The following is a 19239-nucleotide window of genomic DNA, read 5'->3' on the forward strand; positions in this document are numbered from 1 at the left end:
TCAGTGAAAAATACTCATTTCATGTGTTTAAAAATACATTCTTAGGGTTTGCCCTGCAGGGGGAGGCAGGCCGTCCACATCTCAGTCCCAATAGTGTCTCGAGGTCGTTTCCAAAATCTGTGGGTCCCTCACTGCTTCTGATGATGGCTGCTGATGCCATTTGTTGAGGAACAGGGACAGGAAGGATGGCGAGGGCCTGGCCCCAGGGCAGCCACACCAGAAGGTCGGAGAAAGGCCCACGGTGGATGCCACTCCCACCAGTGGTGACTGCCCCCCACTCCTTTTCTGAATCTATCAGCACTGTTTGGTTTTCTTCTTGTTGCTTTTAAATCCTCGAGCAGCACCCTGACCAAAGCAGATGGTAGAGGGTATTCTGGGATGGAAGAAAGTTTGTATTAGACGCTGCATTTGCCAACCAACAACCCAGGTCATAACAGCAGTCGTGTGTCTCCTTCTCATTCTCTTTCACTCTGGGAATATGCGGGATGCAGAGCCAGCCCTCCTGGGCCCTGGGGCAGCTCCCTTTCCACAGCCTGTCTGAGACCTACTTCCTGGGGGAGATCCCCGCCAGCCACCGACATACACCCACTGGGAAGAACTCAGCGGAGACGGCGGCTCCTGCCAAGTCCTCTGGGGCTGAGACTTCCTGCTACCCCACGTCTGTCCAGGGGAAACCCCTACTGCCCCAGCCCCCTGGGGCTCATCCACAGGCCAAAGTCCAGGCATCTGTAAGGGGGTGCAGGGAACGCTAAGTTCATCTTTCCACCTGTTCGGAATCTTTGATGATGTTTTTCCCCAATTGTTCACTGTTTTCCCCAAATTAATTTGAAATCGACTTTAACCCAAGACAACTACAGGTAATGCTAGGAAGGCAGACGGCACAGGTAGCGCGAGAAAAGCAGACGCCTGGGTTGTAACTGAAGCAACTGCAAGTGGGACTCTTTCCATCCCACTCAGACAGTGAGGAAAAGGGAGTGGGGCTCGGCATTCCTGCACTTCAGCGCCTCAAAAACAGAGTATGCGAGAGAAACTTAGCTATTCACAGGACCTGAAACATCTGGACTTTCTTCTCCGGCAAAATCGGAAGCCGATTTTCTTTCCCAGCGTTACCTTTCTGAATTCAGTATGAGAAGCGCAGCGGCCCAGGGTGCAACCCAGAATCCTCAGCACCGAACACACATTGAGAACGTGTTTCAGAAACAGCTTGGACACTGACCTATGACTGTAGGTCCGCCTCTCACCGGCCGGTGCAGGGGAGGCCGCCACAGGCTCGGAGCAGATTTCCATGGCCTCCCCTTCTGACCGCTCTCCACTGTCCCCTGGGACTTCCGCTGAGGCTGGGCTGCAGGGACAGAGCAGTGAGCAGCAGCCCTGCATGGCTCCTACAGCCCCCGTGTTCCCCAGAAATGAATGTGCAAGAAAGAAACTGGATTTCCTTGTAAGTAGCATATTTTCTTTTTTCTTTTTTTTTTTTTTTTGAGATGGAGTCTCGCGCTGTCACCCAGGCTGGAGTGCAGTGGCCGGATCTCAGCTCACTGCAAGCTCCGCCTCCCGGGTTCACGCCATTCTCCGGCCTCAGCCTCCCGAGTAGCTGGGACTACAGGCGCTGCCACCTCGCCCGGCTATTTTTTGTATTTCTTAGTAGAGACGGGGTTTCACCGTGTTAGCCAGGATGGTCTCGATCTCCTGACCTCATGATCCGCCCATCTCGGCCTCCCAAAGTGCTGGGATTACAGGCTTGAGCCACCGCGCCCGGCCAAGTAGCATATTTTCTATTTTGGCATAGTCTAATTTTATAGTGTGGTTTTCAGGATACTGGGAAAAGGAAAATGATTACAGCAAGGTCGTTGTTTATATAATAAAGCCTGCATTTTATAAACTTAACTGCAACGATCATACTTGTTTTGAGAATGGTATTTTTGGTGCCAACGGTGCCACAGGTCTTTTTACGAGTGTGAGAAATTTGCTCAAGTTAACCAGAGACTATAAACTAGTCTCTTCCATAATACGAATGTCTCAATCCAGCATTGTAGGGTTTTTCTCCTTAAAATGATCCCTTGGAAGGGAGACAATTACTTTATATATAAGTCTTTGTAAAAGCCTCCCATATTGCAGTGAGTTCTCCCAATTATTTTATTTTAAACAGCAAATTACTACTTGAGAAAATGTAGTCTGAAAGACTTTGATCAATACAATTTCAGATGATTATGAAGGTTCACCTAAGATAATCAGTTAAAAAAAAGAAGAAATGTAACACAATTTAAAAATTGTTCCAGCTGGATGTGGTAGCTCATACCTGTAATCTCAGCACTTTGTGAGGCTGAGGCAGGTGGATTGCTTGAGCCCAGGAGTTCACCACCAGAGTGGGCAACATAGCAAGACCCTGTCTCTACAAAAAATAGAACATTTTGCCAAGTGTGGTGATGCGTGTTGGCAGGTCCTAGCACTTTAGGAGGCTGAAGTGGGAGAATCGCTTGAGCCTGAGAAGTGGAGGTTGCAGTGAACCTAGATCACACCACTGCACTCCAGCCTGGGTGTCACAGCGAGACCCTGTCTCAAAAAAAAAAAAAAGATTGTTTTGGAAGTATTTCCCAGAGTGCGCTCTAGGCAGGAACATGTTAATAAATGGCTTTGGCATCAAGTTCATATGCGCACAACCAGGACAAAGAGAAAGCCAGGGCAGCATGATGTGTGAGCACAGCCAACTGCTGCAGGAGGTAGAGGCACAGCCCCAAGGGGTGTGAGTGCAGAGGTGCTGTGCCTGCTCATTCCCACACCCCCTCTGCTGCCTCCACCGGCACAGAGCTGGGCAGCCAGGGGCTCCCCTCCAGCCTCCCTTCAGCAGGGTGGCTGCCGGCACAACCACCTGTAGCTGTGCTGCCAGGGCTTCATGTACCCGTAGGTGGACACCCCATTAGGATAAGTCTGACAGTCTATGTGTTCTGGCTGGTTGGAAGCCTCTTCCTAAAATCAAAAACAGACACGTGCAGAGCCTGGTGGCTCCCTACCTTCTGCTTTTCTTTGGCTTATCAAACCGGAAGTCCACGGGGTACAGGTGCATCCTCACCAAGTGGTCCTTCCGGTCTCTGCTGGTCTTGAACTTCTCTGTGCAGCCTTCTACCAAGCACTGATACTGAAACGGAGACGGCATCACCTCCCTCTGACCCCTGGCCCTCCCCCACCACCATGCCCCTCTAGCAGGGCTGCCAAGGGCGGAAAGGTATCCCTGGCCTTGCCCCTGTGCACCCGAGAGCTGGGGGCAGCACTCTGAGCCCATCACCACTGGGGATGGCCTCGGCGGCTATGTAGACCTCACCCACCATGTCCTGCCTCTCAGACAGGATCTGGAAGAGCGAATCGTGCCACTCCAGGATGTGGGCGTCCAGCAGATGTCCGGAAGGGAAGGCCCGCTTGCAAAAGGAGCAAACATTTCCGTGCAGCGTGTGGTAGTGGTGCTCGTAGTCGTCCAGGGCATCGAACACCTGGCAGCAGCCGGCCACCTGGCAGGCAAACGCGGGCACCCTGCCAAGGAGACCTGCTTCAGGGGCCCTTCCTCCGGTGCGAGGAACCAAGCTGGACTTTCTGCACAGTTTCCCTTTGAGACCTCCAATAAAGCCCCCATGCATCTTTTGCGATCCCAAGCCCTCTTTTTATGAATTAAGTTTCACAAACAGACTAGGTGGTGGTGGAGTCAGCCATGCCAAATCTGGACAGGCACAGCACCTTGGTGGGGCAGCCGCACATGGAAAGGCGGCAGCGCAGCCCCAGGGACTAGGCACGAGGCAGGGAGGCGGCGCAGAAATAGCACTGGCAGGGCACTGCCCAGCCGCTTACCTGGGCTTCTCAGGCGCGTCGGCCACCTGCATGAGCACGTCCTGGAGGTAGAGGTGGCGCTGCACGTCCCCATCCTGCAGGAGAAGTGCGCCGTCGGCGGGGCCAGGTGCCTCGCCGCAGGCCTCGCCCACACCCGTGGCCCCACCCATCCCGGGATCCGGCCCCGCCCCACAGTTGTAGGCTCCACCCTCCCGGCTCGGCCCCGCCCCACAACCATTGGCTCCGCCTGCTCCAGGCTTTGGCTCCGCCCTGCAGCCTCAGGCCCCGCCCACATTCGTTCCGGCCCCTCCCCACCGCCTCAGGTATCGCCTGTCCCAGGCTCCGGCCCCGCTCCGCAGCCGTAGGCCCCGCCCACTCCCGGCTCCGGCCCCGCCCCGCAGCCGTAGGCCCAGCTGGATCCCACAACTGCCTTTTCCCAATTTTGTTCACGCACCTCGAAGAACTCGTGCTCTCGCGGGAAGCGCACCGGGCGCGCAACGAAGCGAAAGGGCGCGGCCCCAGCCGCGGGGTCCCGCTCTACAGGCAGTGGCTCCGCCACCCCGGGCCCCGCGGCGAGGCGGGCGCACAGCGCGGGGGGCAGCTGCATCACCCCGGGCGCGGGCGGGCGCAGCCTGTCGGCCACCGTCCGCCAGCCGAGCCGGAGGTGACGTCGTGCGCACTTCCGCCGCCGTGGGGGGCTGCGCGGGGGCTGCGGCTCCGGTACTGCGGTGAGTCCCGGCAGAGCGCGGGCACAGAGAGGGGTTTGGGGGACTGCCGGGCCCGGGGGACCACTAGGCGACGGAACTGGTGGGACGCGGCTCTTCCCGCGCGCTCCCTCTGGCTGCGCAGCGGTCCCCGAACTCTGGGCCGAAGCCCTTGGGGCCTGCACCGGCCAGGCCAGCGTCTTGCCCCGCGGCCCGACACTCAGCCGGGGCGGGGCGGAGCGGGCCTCCGGGTCGTCCCGGGTGTCCCCTCCCAGCCCTGGGAAGCCGGGTCGCAGGTCCCCCTCTCGCACGCTCTCTCCCGTCCGCCTTGCCCCGGCTCTCGTCTCCCGCCTGTTGGACCGCGGCAGTCCCTGGATCTTGTTCCCTCTAAACCAGTCGCAAACCGGAGCCGAAGTGGCTCCGGTTTTATTGCAACCGTTTTTAACTTAAAGCGCTTGGGTGAATTCCCGTTACTTTAGTTCAAAGGCCCTTTCCTGGTTTGTCGGGGTCCTGTCGACGTCTCCGGTCCCCGCAGCTCCCGTGAAACCCACGACCTGTGCTAGGTGCCCAGGGTGTGTGGGTGAAGGCGTCACAGGAGAGCGCGGCAGCCTAGTAGGAGAGACAGACGTCAGACTAAAGAGTCATCTAATTAAAATGGTGATTGACAACACGGGGGAAGCAGTGGAGGCTTCAGATCTACTGCAGAGCATGTTCCCGGTGGTGGATAGAGGCTGTAGCTTCTCGTTCTGTCATCCAGGCTGGAGTGCAGTGGTGCGATCGTAGCTCATAGATCGCTGCGGCCTCAAAACTCTTGGGCTCAAGTGGCCCTCCTCCCTCAAGCTTCCAAAGAGCTGGGACTGCAAGCGTGAGCCACCATGCCTGCCCCTGTACTTTTTCCGTGTTTAGGTACACGAATACCTCTGTGTTACAGTTATGTAGTGTTCAGCACAGCCACCTGCTGCGCAGGTTTGTGGCCCACAAGCAGGAGGCTCCACTAGGTGGCTTAGGTGCATCGTAGGCCTTACACCATCTAGGTCTGCCAGTGACTGATGATTGCTCAGAAGGAAATCATGTAACCATACGTTTCACTTTTTTCTTTTGGAGATAGAGTCTCTGTCGCCCAGGCTGGAGTGCAGTGGCACGATCTGGGCTCACTGCAACCTCTGCCTCCTGGGTTCAAGCGATTCTCGTACCCCAGCTTCCCAAGTAGCTGGGATTACAAGTGTGCGCCAGCAGGCCTGGCTAATTTTTGTATTTTTGTTAGAGACTGGTTTTCACCATGTTGGCCAGGCATTTGTCAGAACGCTGAGTGATGCCTGACTGTACTTTCTGTCTCTGTGAAAGCCTTTGGGCTCTTGGCATTTTCCACAAGTTGTAAAATAATTTTTCACACCAATTTGTACAATTAGCTTTGAGCTCTCAACAGAGGCTCTTGTTCACGCCTCTCTGTGTTTTAATCACTTACTCACTGGGAGTGTGTGCCCCGCTTGTCTGTGGTGGAGTGTGGCATGCGTGCCTGGCTTCCTCAGCTCGCGTCCTTGTAGGGTCCGGCCCCACAGGGTCAGTGGGTTTTTCTCCCCGTGTGCGGAGATGAGAGGTTGTAGAAATAAAGACAGAAGACAAAGAGATCAAAGAAAACATTAGCCACCTAGGGACCCCGCCACCGAGATCGTTGAGACCAGTAGTATTCCTGAACGCCACACTGTGCTGATGTTTATTGATATGTCGTAAGGCAGGGTAAGGAGGTGAGCCATCTCCAATGATAGGTAAGGTCACTGGGTCACGGGTCCACTGGACAGGGGCCCTTCGCGGGCGGTGCCAGCACAGAGAGAGAGAGACAGCTTATGCCATTATTTCTGAATATCAGAGATTTTTAGTACTTTCACTAATTTTGGTACTATAAAATAATTTTTCACTATTTTGGTAATATAAAAGGCAGAGCCAGGTGCACAGGATGAAGCATGAAAATGGACTAGGAGCGTGACCACTGAAGCACAGCATCACAGGGAGACCGTTAGGCCTCTGGATAACTGCGGGCGGGCCTGGCTGATGTCAGACCCTCCACAAAGAGGTGGAGGAGTAGAGTCTTCTCTGAACTCCCCCCAGGACAGGGAGACTCCCTTTCCTGGTCTGCTAAGTAGTGGGTGTTTTTCCTTAGCACCGACGCTACCGCTAGACCCCAGTCCGCTTGGAAACAGGCATCTTCCCAGATGCTGGCATTACCAGTGGAGCAAAGAGCCCTCTAGTGGCCCTGCCCAGGCATCACAGAGGCTCACACTGTCTTCTGGTCACTTCTCAGCGTGCCCCTTCAGCTCCGTCTCTGTATGGCCTGGTTTTTCCTAGGTTATGATTGTAGAGCGAGGATTATTATAATATTGGAATGAAGAGTAATTGCTACGAACTAATGATTAATGATATTTATATGTAATCATGTTTATGATATACATCTAGTATAACTTGTTGTTTAATGTATTTTAGTATACTGGAATAGCTCGTGCCCTCGGTCTCTTGCCTTGGTACCTGGATGGCTTGCTGCCCTCACGTCCCTGCGTAGCTCACAGCCTCTGTGAAAAGGACTTCAGTCCCGCCCAGTCACAGACGCTGGGCCTGCCCGTTTGTGTGATTAATAGTAAGAATTCAGGAGCATCAAGAAGACCAAGTAAGCGGCCGAAGCTAAACAGTTCCTCAGAGCTCGAGAGGGACACGTTCTGGTGGGACAGCTGTCTGGATGATTAACGTCCCTGGCCCTGGCCCTCTAAGTACCGAGAGCAACCTCCGTGACCGTGACACCCCAGAGTTGCCCCAGGACTTTTCCAGAGGTCTCCTGAAGGGGGGGAACTCTGTGCGGGCGCAGGCTGCCCTTTTGGAGGACGGGTCCGCACATTCAGGGAGAGCAGCAGGCTCCTCACAGGGTGAACACTCATGACGTGCGGGCATCTGTGCTTCTATTTCTAGAAGAGATGGGAAGTTTCCTGAAGGTAGTTTTAATTTTTTTATTATTATTATTTTCTTTGAGACAGAGTCTTGCTCTGTTACCCAGGCTGGAGTGCAGTGGCGCGATCTCGGCTCACTGCAAGGTCTGCCTCCCGGGTTCATGCCATTCTCCTGCCTCAGCCTCCCCGGTAACTGGGACTACAGGTGCCCGCCACCACGCCCGGCTATTTTTTTTTTTGTATTTTTAGTAGAGACGGGGTTTCACCGTGTTAGCCAGGATGGTCTCGATCTCCTGACCTCGTGATCTGCCCACCTTGGCCTCCCAAAGTGCTGGGATGACAGGCGGGAGCCACCATGCCCGGGAGGTAGTTTTTCAGTAAATACTCAGATGGTTTTCCTCAGAGGTAGCTTTCTCTCCCGACTTGTGTCTGGTGGGGGACTGCTTTGTTTTGGTGGCAGATGGTTTTCTTGCCACCTAGCATGACCAAAGTGTGTCCCAGTCCAGCAGCTACAGGGCAACCTGCAGTCCTCGGGGAGCCCAGTAGAATGTGGGTGAAACAGGCTCCCCTTGGATTTGAAGAGGCCTCTGGCCGGAAAGTTTTGGGCTGTCCTTCTGCTTCGCAAGTAGTTTGCAGGGCCTCATCCAGGGCTCCCGTGACTTAGAAAAGCAACTGGTAGTTTAAGATATTGTCAATGATTGGGACCCAATTTTCCTTTTGCAAACTTAACCATTTCTCAGGTAACTGAGTTAATACCTCCAGGTAGTAACAGTGGCCGCGTGTTTGTTTCTGCTTTCCTGGTAACAACACTGTAAGAACTTACCACGTATGGGCCCTTTTGTGCTTTTTCAGGATGATTTCACTTCTCTCCACCACAGGTCTAGGCAGGACCTAGGGCTTCCCCTTTTCAGAAGAAGCTTGGAGAGGACACGTCCTTTTTCAGGTTCCTACAGCCTGGAAGTGGCCATGTCAGTGTCCGGACTGCGTGGGGCTCCGTGGCGCGTGCCCTGCCTTGTGCTTGAACTGTAGTTACCATGAGTGCCTCCTGAGTCAAAAGCATGTATGTGAGCAACTTGGGCACCATGGCTGCTTGTCGCTCTCCTTCCATTTTCGGAGATACCCTGCCTGTGACCAGTATTTGATGTTCGTCTACGGATACGCCCTTCTGTCACACAGGATTAGAATCTCGGTGTCGAGTCCCACGCTAATAGTCACTAGTGAATTAGCATATTGTGGGAGTGCGTGCCAAGTCTGTACTCGATGTTTTGTTGAACTCATCCTTGTCTTCCTGAAGCTGTCACAGAGTGGTTGCTTACCTTTTTTGGGTCATAGAGCCTTTGAGAATTTGTCGAAGGGCCATCTGCTCAGAAAATTCACAAATTATTTTGCCCATAACTTTCAAGGGCTTGTCTGTTATTGATTATTCATGGATACCAGATTAGGAACCCTTGTGTAGATGAATTGAAATGTTTGTGAAGCATGTAAAATTTGCTTATGTTTGTTTTTTAATCTATAGCCAGTTGCCTTGCCTATGTGTGTTTTTTGTTTTGTTTTGTTTTGTTTTTTTGTTGAGACAGGGTCTCCCTCTGTCGCCCAGGCTGGAGTGGCTCAAGTGATCCTTCCACCTCAGCCTCCCGAGTAGCTGAGACGACAGGCATATGCTACCATGCCCAGTTAGTTTTTGTATTTGTTGTAGAGACAGAGTCTCACTGTGTTGCCCAGGCTGTCTTGACTCCCGGCCTTGAGCAACTCACCTGACTCAGCCTCCCGAAATGCCAGGATTTCAGGCAGCAGCCCCCACACACAGCCATGTGTTTGTCTTGATGGCCTTGTGGCAGAACTCTCAGTGACCAGCCACTGCTGGGAAAGTCGGGGTGGCGCTCACCCTGCCCCCTGACCCCACGCAGTGTTCTGCTGCCCACTTGGGTGTGTCTGTGACGGCTTCGATCTCGTATGTGTTACGTGTCTCCTGGTGAGACCCTGGGGCAGCTGGAGCTGCAGTGGAACCTCACCTGGCTCAAACGTGTAGGGAACGTGTAGAAATCTTACCAGAGCATCTCTGTCGGTAGCCACGCTTGGGCAAGAAAAGGAGATGTCACGGGTACCCGAGTGAAGAAGGAATGCAGAGCTGGCCAAGTGAATGGAGCTGCGGCCGAGCACCCCAGGGTCTGAGAACCAGGGTGGGCCTCTCGGGTGGAAGCTGGGATTTTGTTGTGTGTGCCGGGAGCTGGTACAGTGTCAATGGCTTGGGCCTGTGCAGAGCTCCCTGTGTAGACTCCACAAGCACTGCCTCCCATCTGCACATCTGGGACCAGAAAGCTCCGCCCACCAGCCGAGGCGAGCAGCAGAGCATCTCTGCTGGCCCAGACCTGTGTGTGCAGGGAGGTGCAGGAGAAAGGGAACCCGGGTCTCAGGCCCCATTCGTGCTGCCCACGGGGATGGCTCCCAGAGCTGTGGAGGCCGCCTGGAAGCTGGAGGCAGGTGAATCCCAGGCCCATGCAGAGGACCCTCTAGAGGCTGCTGGGGTGTCAGGGGAGGGGCCCCAGGCCGGTTGATAACTTGGTTTGTCAAAGGCCTGACATTGGCCAGCCTTAAGGGTTAAAAAAATTTTGTTTTAATCCCAGCACTTTGGGAGGCTGAGGCGGGCGGATCACAAGGTCAGGAGATGGAGACCATCCTGGCTAACACAGTGAAACCCCATCTCTACTAAAAATACCAAAAATTAGCCGGGCGTGGTGGCAGCACCTGTAGTCCCAGCTACTCAGGAGGCTGAGGCAGGAGAATGGGGTGAACCTGGGAGGCGGAGCTTGCAGTGAGCCGAGATCGTGCCACTGCACTCCAGCCTGGGCCACAGAGCGAGACTCCGTCTCAAAAGAAAAAAAAAATTTTTTTTGTTTTATTTCTACAGTTTAAATTTTATGAATAGCTGCCCTCTTACCTTTAGAACATATTGTGATGTTGGTGCCTCAGAGCTAAAACCATGAGTGAATTTCGGATTCACCATGATGTCAATGAACTGCTTAGCCTGCTGCGTGTCCACGGAGGAGACGGGGCTGAGGTCTACATTGACCTGCTTCAAAAGAACAGGACCCCGTACGTCACTACCACTGTCTCTGCTCACAGTGCCAAGGTGAGCACTGCCCTTGGGGTAGCTCTGTGCAGAGCGAGCATTGTTCTGGGGTCAGGATGGTGCGGGGTGAACCCACCCCTGGGTCCAGGTGCAGGGTGAGCGCCGTCCCTGGGTCAGGGTGTAGGGTGAGCCCACCCCTGGGTCTGGGTATAGAGTGAGCACCACCCCTGGTGCAGGATGGTGCAGGGTAAGCCCACCCCTGGGTCAGGGTGCATAATGAGCACCGCCCCGGTGCAGGCTGCAGGGTGAGCGCCACCTCTGGTGCAGGACTGTGCAGGCTGCAGGGTGAGCGCCGCCCCGGGGTCAGGGTGTAGGGTGAGCGCCGCCCCGGGGTCAGGACGGCGCAGGGTGAGCGCCGCCCCGGGGTCAGGATGGTGCAGTGCAGGGTGAGCGCCACACCTGGTGCAGAGCTGTGTGCCGTGCAAGGTGAAGGGTGAGTGCCCATTCCTGGGTGGCCTCAGTGGTACCGGCAACCATGGCAGACAGTACTTGGGCTGTGTGTGTTCAGCTCTCATTCTGCTGACTCCCCCCAGCAGCTCCTGTGGTTCACCCCACTGTGCAGATGAGTAACGGAGGCCCCAGGAGAAAGCGGGGCCTAGAACCCTCCCTCTTCCCCACTCTGTCCGCTGCAGCTGTGAGGAGGGAGAGTCCTGACATGCATTCCTGTGGTCTTAACCATGTTGAAATCCCTTTAAGATATTTCTTTATTCAAATTATATGTAATTCAGAATTACAGATTTTCAGTAAAAAATGATTTTGAATTTGAAGTCTATTTTTAAAAACACATTATGAAGCTTCAGTTATTTAAACAGGTTAACAATGGTATAAGGATAATTAGGCAAATTAGCCGAGTGGAATAGAGAGTTTAGGGACACCCATGTTATAGTTCATTCTGAGGGAAGCATCGTAAATCACTGAGTAAAACATAAATCCTGCCGGGCACAGTGGCTCACGCCTGTAATCCCAGCCCTTTGGGAGGCCGAGGCGGGTGGATCACCTGAGATTGGGGATTCGAGACCAGCCTGGCCAACATGGAGAAACCCCATCACTACTAAAAATACAAAAATTAGCAGGGCGTGGTGGTGCGTGCCTGTCATGCAGCTACTCGGGAGGCTGAGGCAGGAGAATCACTTGAACCAGGGAGGCGGAGGTTGTGGTGAGCCTAGATTGCGCCATTGCACTCCAGCCTGGGCAACGAGCAAAACTCTGTCAAAAAAAATAGTGTAACCCCTAGGCTTGCACATAATAATAAATTCCAGAGGGAATACAGTGAAATGTATACAATGAATACATAAACTACTGGGAGGAAATGCCAGTCGCTACTTCCAGTACAAACCTGAAGAAGCATAAAAGGGCCGGGCACGGGGGCTCACGGCTGTAACGCAGGCACTTTGGGAGGCCGCGGCAGGTGGATGGCTTGAGCCTGGGAGTTTGAGACCAGGCTGGGCAACATGGTGAAATCCTGTCTCTACAAAAAATTAAAATAATACGAAGAAGCACAAAAGGAAAGAAACCATTATGGGAAATACGGATAAGGTTTGTTTTGTTTTGTTTTGAGGTAGAGTCTCTGTCACCCAGGCTGGAATGCAGGTGGCATGATCTAGCCTTATGCAGTCTCAGCCTCCCAGGCTGAAGTGATCCTCCCATCTCAGCTTCCTGAGTAGTGACCACAGGCGAGTGCCACCACACCTTGCTATGTTTGAATCTTTTTGTAGAAATGGGGTTTTGTTATTTTGGCCCGGCTGCTCTTGAACTCCTGGACTCAAACAATCTACCAGCGTTGGCCTCCCAAAGTGCTGGGATTACAGGTGTGAGCCACTGCCTAGCTCAAAATATGGATAAGTTTAACACAACATGGAGATGGGTTTTCTTAGTTTATTTCGGAGGGATGATTATTTAGCCTACCCAATTTAACTGTATTGGCTTATTGTGCATAATTTTCTTAACAGTTTTTGTTTTTTTTTTTTACAGTGCTTTATTAATTATTGTCATTAAATCACTCATGTTTGTGCTTTTGAGGTTAAAATTGCAGAGTTTTCTCGTACTCCAGAAGACTTTCTAAAGAAATATGATGAACTGAAATCTAAAAATGCGAGGAACCTTGACCCGCTGGTGTACCTGTTGTCAAAGCTCACGGAAGACAAAGAGGTAGGTGCCCATGCCGCATGCCACGCCGCGCCCGTGCAGCCCGTGTTGGGAGTGAGGTCGCGTCTCCTGCTCTCTCCGCGCCACCTTCCTGTCAGCTCTCCCTCCCTCACACCAGTAACGCTTCTAGACCGTGTAGGACACTTTTGGTGAATCAGAATGAAAGATTACCCATGTTGGGTGTAAACATGAGAAGCAGCCTCTGGGGCACTTTGACCTTCTCCCATGATGGATGTAAACATGAGAAGCAGCTTCTGGGGCACTTTGAGCTCCCGTGTGTGTCGCGCTCAGCTCCTGCCTGTTGCATGCGTCGTTTTGCTATTAACAGGGGTGCCTGTCAGGGTGGGGGGCCGTCCTGGTGGTGTCGCCCCTACTCTCCCACTGTGGCCAAAGAGGTGCTGGCCCAGCATGAACACACAGTTTTACATGTTTTCAGACTCTGCTGTACTTACAACAGAATGCAAAAGAAAGAGCTGAGCTTGCAGCCGCTGCTGCAGGCAGCAGTACCACCAGCGTCAACGTCCCTGCTGCAGCCTCCAAGATCTCCATGCAGGAGCTTGAGGAGCTGAGGAAGCAGCTTGGCAGTGTGGCCACAGGCTCCACGCTACAGCAGGTACTATGTGCATGGCTGTCCACAGGCTCCACGCTGTAGCAGGTACTGCGTCCGTGGCTGTCCACAGGCTCTTCACTGCAGCAGGTACTGCATCCATGGCTGTCCACAGGTGCCCATGCTGTAGCAGGTACTGTGTCCATGGCAGTCCACAGGCACCCACGCTGCAGCAGGTACTGCATGCATGGCCATCCACGGGCTCCACACTGCAGCAGGTACTGCGTCCGTGGCTGTCCACAGGCACCATACTCAGTGCTGTGCCGGACCCCTGCTGCAAGGGCATGTCTCTCTGTCATTTATTAAAAATGAATCCCGGCCGGGCGCGGTGGCTCAAGCCTGTAATCCCAGCACTTTGGGAGGCCGAGGCGCGCGGATCACGAGGTCAGGAGATCGAGACCATCCTGGCGAACACGGTGAAACCCCATCTCTACTAAAAAATACAAAAAACTAGCCGGGCGAGGTGGCGGGCGCCTGTAGTCCCAGCTACTTGCGAGGCTGAGGCAGGAGAATGGCGTGAACCCGGGAGGCGGAGCTTGCAGTGAGCTGAGATCCGGCCACTGCACTCCAGCCTGGGCGACAGAGCAAGACTCCGTCTCAAAAAAAAAAAAAAAAGAATCCCAATTTAGAGAGGTCAAGGCTTAACGCTTGAGCATGACCTAGCTCTATATGTTTATTTTTGTTTTTAAAACCAAGAATTCTGAACCACAAGAATCAATAGCAACAAGGTTCTGATGCACATGGGAGTTGTGCTGCCAGGTGGCCACGTGACTCTGAGCCTACCCAATCCTGACTCCCCATTTCCCTCCTCTAATTTTTGACAGTTTCGAGGGAATGCTTTCAGATTGTTATAATTTTTATTATTCCTTCCGTATTTGGTACTTGTTCTTGGTTTTGATTTTATGTCCTACCCTGGTCTTTTGATGTAAGTCATCTCCCAGTCTCTCGCCTTGGAGCTGCCACGTTCCTGCCTTTGTGACCTTAAAGCTCCCTTTGGAGCTGTGTCCCTGAGGCGTCCTGGCCTTGTGGTGCATGTTGAGTACAGCGGCTCCCGAGGGCCTGGCCGGTTTTTGCTGGGCACGTTCTGTGCTGGACATGGTGCTAGGCCTCTGTTCACGTCTCCCTCAGCCCTGGCGCCGCGCTCTGTGTGGCACGTAAGGAGACTGGGTCGTGCTGCCATGTGCAGAGACAGTTTGCACTTGCCCTGTGCCTGACCAGCCCTGAGTGGGAGTCAGTGCTTCCGAAAGCTGGGCCAGCCCAGGCCGACCTGTCAGCTTCCGGCGGCCACTGGCACAGGAGGGCAGGCGCTCTGACCACATGTCAGGAGCCAGCCTGTCGCGCTGGGGCCGTTCTCCAGCAGGGTAAGGACGCAAGTCTGTTGCTAACACCTGTCTTCACCCAGCAAGTGGTGTTCAGACCTAGTCACTGCCAGGAAGAAGCAATTCAGCTTGTTCATGGGGCACCCCCCTCTGAAACAGCGGCTCTGTGCCAAGGTCCCCCGTCTCCTGTGGTTCCCACTGCTGGTGCCCATGGTTTCCCAGGGGGCCCTTGCTGGACCTGGACTCCTGAGAGGAGGGGCTGGGGCTCCCCATCTGCCCTGTTCTCCCCAGCCCCTCGTGTGGCAGGGATATCGAGCAGCATTTCATTTCTATGTGGCTGACTCTTTGTGGGTGCTAAATTGACTAATCATCTTTGCTGTAGATGTTAGTTTCTACAGGTGTCTTGAGTGTTTGCACTAAAGTGTATCTTTCTGGTTTTGTTTTTAAAAATGTCCTTGCTAGTCTCTGGAACTTAAAAGAAAGATGCTTCGAGACAAGCAGAACAAAAAAAATTCAGGCCAGCACCTCCCTGTCTTCCCAGCGTGGGTGTATGAGAGACCTGCCCTGATCGGGGATTTCCTGATTGGTGCTGGCATCAGCACAGACACCGCTTTGCCGATAGGTACGTGATGCGTTTATTTCCGGGCTCTGCCGATAGGTACGTGATGGGTTTATTTCTGGCCCCTGGGCAGGACACTCTGAGGCCCAGCCCTCCCCTGGGCCTGCCCTTCCTCAGGTTGTGAGGCTCGATGCTGACTGGCCGCTGCCTCCATATTCCCATCCCAGGGTGGCAGCAGAAAGTGGCTCCCCTGGGTCCTTGAGGGTTCTTCTCCCATCCCTCCTGCCAGAGCTGTGGGGCAGCCTACAGCAGGCCCCTCCCCAGCTGGCATCCTGGTGCCCTGGTGCAGACCTGCAGGCACCAGAATTGTGTGCAGCACTTACTTCTGAACAGCGGTTCATAACTCCCATAGATTCTGTTCTCAGAGGCCTCTTAAAGTAGTGCTCGTGTAAACAAGATGCAAGTGAGACCGCACAAAGACGCGGGTGAGACCACACAGTCATTTCAAGGCATGTTGTTGGGGACCCGGGATGTGTTCATCTGTCACAATTCATGGGTACATTTTTATCTATTTTTAATTCTTTTGAGATGGAATCTCACTCTGTCGCCCAGGCTGGAGAGCAGTGGCGCAATCTCAGCTCACTGCAACCTCCACCTCCCAGGTTCAAGCAATTCTCCTGCCTCAGCCTCCCAAGTAGCTGGGACTGCAGGTGCCACCACGTCCGGCTAATTTTTGTATTTTTAGTAGAGGTGGGGTTTTGCCATGTTGGCCAGACTGGTCATGAACTCCTGACCTCTGGTGATCTGGTGACCTTGGCCTCCCAAAGTGTGGGATTGCAGGCGTGAGCCACCACACCTAGTCAAGTACATTTTTAGATTGAAAAATGAGATTTCACAAACTTAAGGACAGAGATACCTGCTTGTCTTGCCTCTGTCCATTAGTCCAAACTCAAGAGGCAGCGTGGAACGCGATCTGCTTTCCCACTGCTCGCGCAGCTCTGCGGTGTAGGCACCAAGAGGCCAACCCTTGCCTTTGCCAGAAACCCTGGAGAACGGTGACATGAAATCCACCTGTTTTCCTCATTCCCAACAAACAGGACTCTGCTGTAAGTTAACGAAAAGTGTAGAAAACAGTCTACTTTGGCCGGGCGTGGTGGCTCACACCTGTAATCCCAGCGCTTAGGGAGGGTGAGGTGGGTGGATCACCTGAGCCCAGGAATTCGAGACCAGCCTGGGCAACATGACAAGACTAGTCTCTACAAAAAGTATAAAAATGGGCCGGGCGCGGTGGCTCAAGCCTGTAATCCCAGCACTTTGGGAGGCCGAGACGGGCGGATCACGAGGTCAGGAGATCGAGACCATCTTGGCTAACACAGTGAAACCCCGTCTCTACTAAAAAATACAAAAAACTAGCCAGGCGAGGTGGCGGTCGCCTGTAGTCCCAGCTACTCGGGAGGCTGAGGCAGGAGAATTGCGTAAACCCGGGAGGCGGAGCTTGCAGTGAGCTGAGATCCGGCCACTGCACTCCAGCCTGGGCGACACAGTGAGACTCCGTCTCCAAAAAAAAAAAAAAAAAAGTATAAAAATTAGCCGAGTGTGGTAGCGGGCACCTGTAGTCCCAGCTCCTCAGGAGGCTGAGGTGGGAGATCACTTGAGCCTGGAAGGTCGAGGCTGCAGTGAGCTGTGATCATGCCACTGCACTCCAGCTTGGGCAGCAGAGTAAGACCCTGTTTCAAAAAAAAAGAAAACAGTCTGCTTTGTGCAGTGTGTTTTCAGTAATAATCCAACTGTGAAGACTTGGGGAGAGAGAGCCGCTCCCTTAGCGGGTATTTAGCGGGCAGCCGGGGCAGCAGTGGGCATCTGAGAGCTCCTGATGATGCCCAGAGAGGCTTCAGAGAAGGACGCGCGGGTCCCTGGTGCCCGAGATCCCGGCAGTGGAGCACAGCGGAGCCAGCTTTCTGGAGCAGGAAGCACCAAGGGGGGTGTTCAGGCTTTCCCCCCATGTTTCCCCATCCAGGGAAGGGGCTGTGTCCAATAACGCTGGGCGCCACGGGCAGCTCTGAGCATGGCGGTGATTGGAAGCAAGTGTGTGGGACTCGGCTGTCAACCCTGCAGCCGGCTCTCAGGTCAGGGTGCGGGTGCCCTTGGCACACTCAGCACCTAGGGAAGGGGCGGCCTCACCCCACCTCCCTCCCACGGCCACAGGTCCCAGGGGTGCCACCGGCATCGAGCCTGCCTCGCCTCCCTTTGTCCGCACTGTCCCCGCCCCCTCGTGCCGCCTGTGCAGACTCGAGAATGGAGCTCACCGTGGTGTTCGTGCAGGGCCTGTCCAGCCCTTACCCCACGATTTGACCAGTGCCACACCACGGGACCTTGCATGACCTGGGGCCAGCGTCCTCTGGAAAACACCCCTGGAGTGGTGTGTGATGAGGACACGTGCCTTGGAAAGCATCAGGACCTTGTGAGCACGAGGCGGCTGCCAGCCCTCCACGTTCCCGCCGTGCCTCTCCACAGTGTGGGCGTCCACTTGGCCAGCGCCGCCGCGGCAGTGCCCTGCCTCTCGTCGCTGCTGTGCAGCGTGCAAAGCTGTTTGCCTACCCGCGTCCTGCCTTTTCCTCACACCGGCACGGAGGAGCCACGTGTTCAGTGGTCGTTCGGACTTGGTGATTCACAGACGACGACGCAGGCGTTGAGAAGACACCAAGGATGTTGAATATTGGGGAGGTGAAGCAACTGACTTCTTTTTTTCTTGAGACAGGGTCTCACTTCGTTGCCTTGGCTGGAGTGCAGTGGCGTGATCTCAGCTCACTGCAGCCTCGACCTCCCAAGCTCAGGTGATTCTCCCACCTCAGCCTGCCGAGTAGCTGGGACTGCAGGCGTGCACCATCACACGCAGCTAATTTCTGTATTTTTAGTAGAGACGGGGATTTGTCATGTTGCCCAGGCTGGTTTGAACTGGAGTCAAGCGATCTGTCCACCTTGGCCTCCTAAAGTGATGGGATTACAGGTGTGAGCCGCCGTGCCCGGCCTTGAGGTCCCTCCACAGTCAGGCGGCCGGATCCACACTAACCCCCACCCCACTGTACCCCCGCCCCACCGTGAGGCTTCTCCCCACACGGGCATTGGCCAAGGCTTCGTGGCTGTGGGTGAATGAGGCCAACATGGTGGAAAGTAAGTGGTGCAGAGTCAGAGGCAGTTCCTGGAAGATGCACTTGCTGTTCTCGAAACCCCAAGCCACACCTACTGCTTTAGGAATGGCAGACCTCGGGGTCTCGGTTTTATTGGTCATCCTGAGAAAGCCACTGGAGTAATAGACAGAAATGGAACTTGAAGTTGAAAAGTGTAGATCTGCCAGCCTGGGCAACACGGCCAGACCCCACCTCTACAAAAAATTTAAAAATTAGCCGGGAATGGTGGCATGCGCCTGTGTTCCCAGCTCTGAGGGAGGCTTAAGAGGCAGGATCGCTTGAGCCTGGGTGCTCAAGGCTGCAGTGAACTGAGATTGCACCACGGCACTCCAGCCTGGGTGACAGAGCAAGATTTGTCTCAAAAAGGAAAAAAAAACAAGGACAATGTGGATCTGCATCGTGATTGAGGCTTTTGCCGAAGGGCTTGCATTGGTGACAGATTGCAGCTGCGCTCAGAGTCTTGAGGCCTGCAGTACAGGACACTTCCCAGCAGACGTGTGAGGCCGACAGTGATTTTGTAAACTGGAAGCGTGTTGTTTGGAGCCTTCCTGAGCTGCTAGGGCCTGGTTTGAGTGTGGTCTGGCTGGCACGGGGCCCTGTCAGGCCCACATGGGGACAGTTTCAACATCGTGCTTTCCTCTGGTGCTCCTCCCGGCCCCCCAGGCAGGGCCCGCCTGAGGCTCTGGACTGAGAACTTGGTCCTGGGACGTGAGGGGTTTGGTGGGTGACGGCCTGTGGCTGTCCTCATGAGGAAACTTAGCTGTATGTCCTGCAGCCGTCTCATGCTGTGTGGATAGAAATTATCAGTGTTTCTTAACGTATAAATGATAACTTTTTGAAG

At 54.2% G+C, this 19239-nt stretch overlaps 2 protein-coding genes and 1 long non-coding RNA gene across 10 annotated transcripts in view; 2 read left to right on the forward strand and 1 right to left on the reverse strand.

Moving 5' to 3' along the window:
• ZNF511 (zinc finger protein 511) lies at window positions 1-4521 on the reverse strand. Its single transcript, XM_003904441.5, has 6 exons — window positions 4268-4521; window positions 3835-3908; window positions 3321-3522; window positions 3009-3133; window positions 1217-1342; window positions 1-373 (listed from the first exon to the last, which is right to left on the reverse strand). Exons 1-6 carry the CDS (start codon window positions 4418-4420, stop codon window positions 295-297), a joined length of 759 nt encoding a protein of 252 aa, XP_003904490.1. The 5' UTR covers window positions 4421-4521; the 3' UTR covers window positions 1-294.
• Window positions 1324-3635, forward strand: LOC116269392. Its single transcript, XR_004176848.1, has 2 exons — window positions 1324-1438; window positions 3338-3635. It is a non-coding gene; the product is annotated as an uncharacterized LOC116269392 (long non-coding RNA).
• Window positions 4427-19239, forward strand: part of TUBGCP2 (tubulin gamma complex associated protein 2) — a 27718-nt gene continuing 12905 nt past the window's right edge. Inside the window, exons 1-7 of one of the 8 annotated variants that reach the window (XM_031651937.1) lie at window positions 4427-4541; window positions 6996-7495; window positions 8329-8510; window positions 10359-10580; window positions 12600-12728; window positions 13162-13338; window positions 15114-15273. In XM_031651937.1, coding sequence (XP_031507797.1) covers window positions 10431-10580; window positions 12600-12728; window positions 13162-13338; window positions 15114-15273 — 616 coding nt within the window. In that variant the 5' untranslated portion in view covers window positions 4427-4541; window positions 6996-7495; window positions 8329-8510; window positions 10359-10430. Of the gene's footprint in view, window positions 4542-6346; window positions 7496-8328; window positions 8511-10358; window positions 10581-12599; window positions 12729-13161; window positions 13339-15113; window positions 15274-19239 lie in introns of those variants that run through there. The other 7 variants (XM_031651944.1, XM_031651943.1, XM_031651939.1 and 4 more) reach the window with 7 other exon arrangements.

The sequence above is a fragment of the Papio anubis genome, chromosome 11, assembly GCF_008728515.1.
Source record: "Papio anubis isolate 15944 chromosome 11, Panubis1.0, whole genome shotgun sequence".
Taxonomy (NCBI): domain Eukaryota; kingdom Metazoa; phylum Chordata; class Mammalia; order Primates; family Cercopithecidae; genus Papio; species Papio anubis.

Bases quoted from the DNA above. Each gene is read 5' to 3' on its own strand.
- ZNF511 (XM_003904441.5), bottom strand. From the start codon at position 4,420: ATGCAGCTGCCCCCCGCGCTGTGCGCCCGCCTCGCCGCGGGGCCCGGG. The intron at 3,523-3,834 runs GTAAGCGGCTGG...TCTCCTTGGCAG, and splicing joins GACGCGCCTGAGAAGCCCAG to GGTGCCCGCGTTTGCCTGCC. The intron at 1,343-3,008 runs GTAGGGAGCCAC...CTGTCCCTGCAG, and splicing joins AAGCCAAAGAAAAGCAGAAG to CCCAGCCTCAGCGGAAGTCC.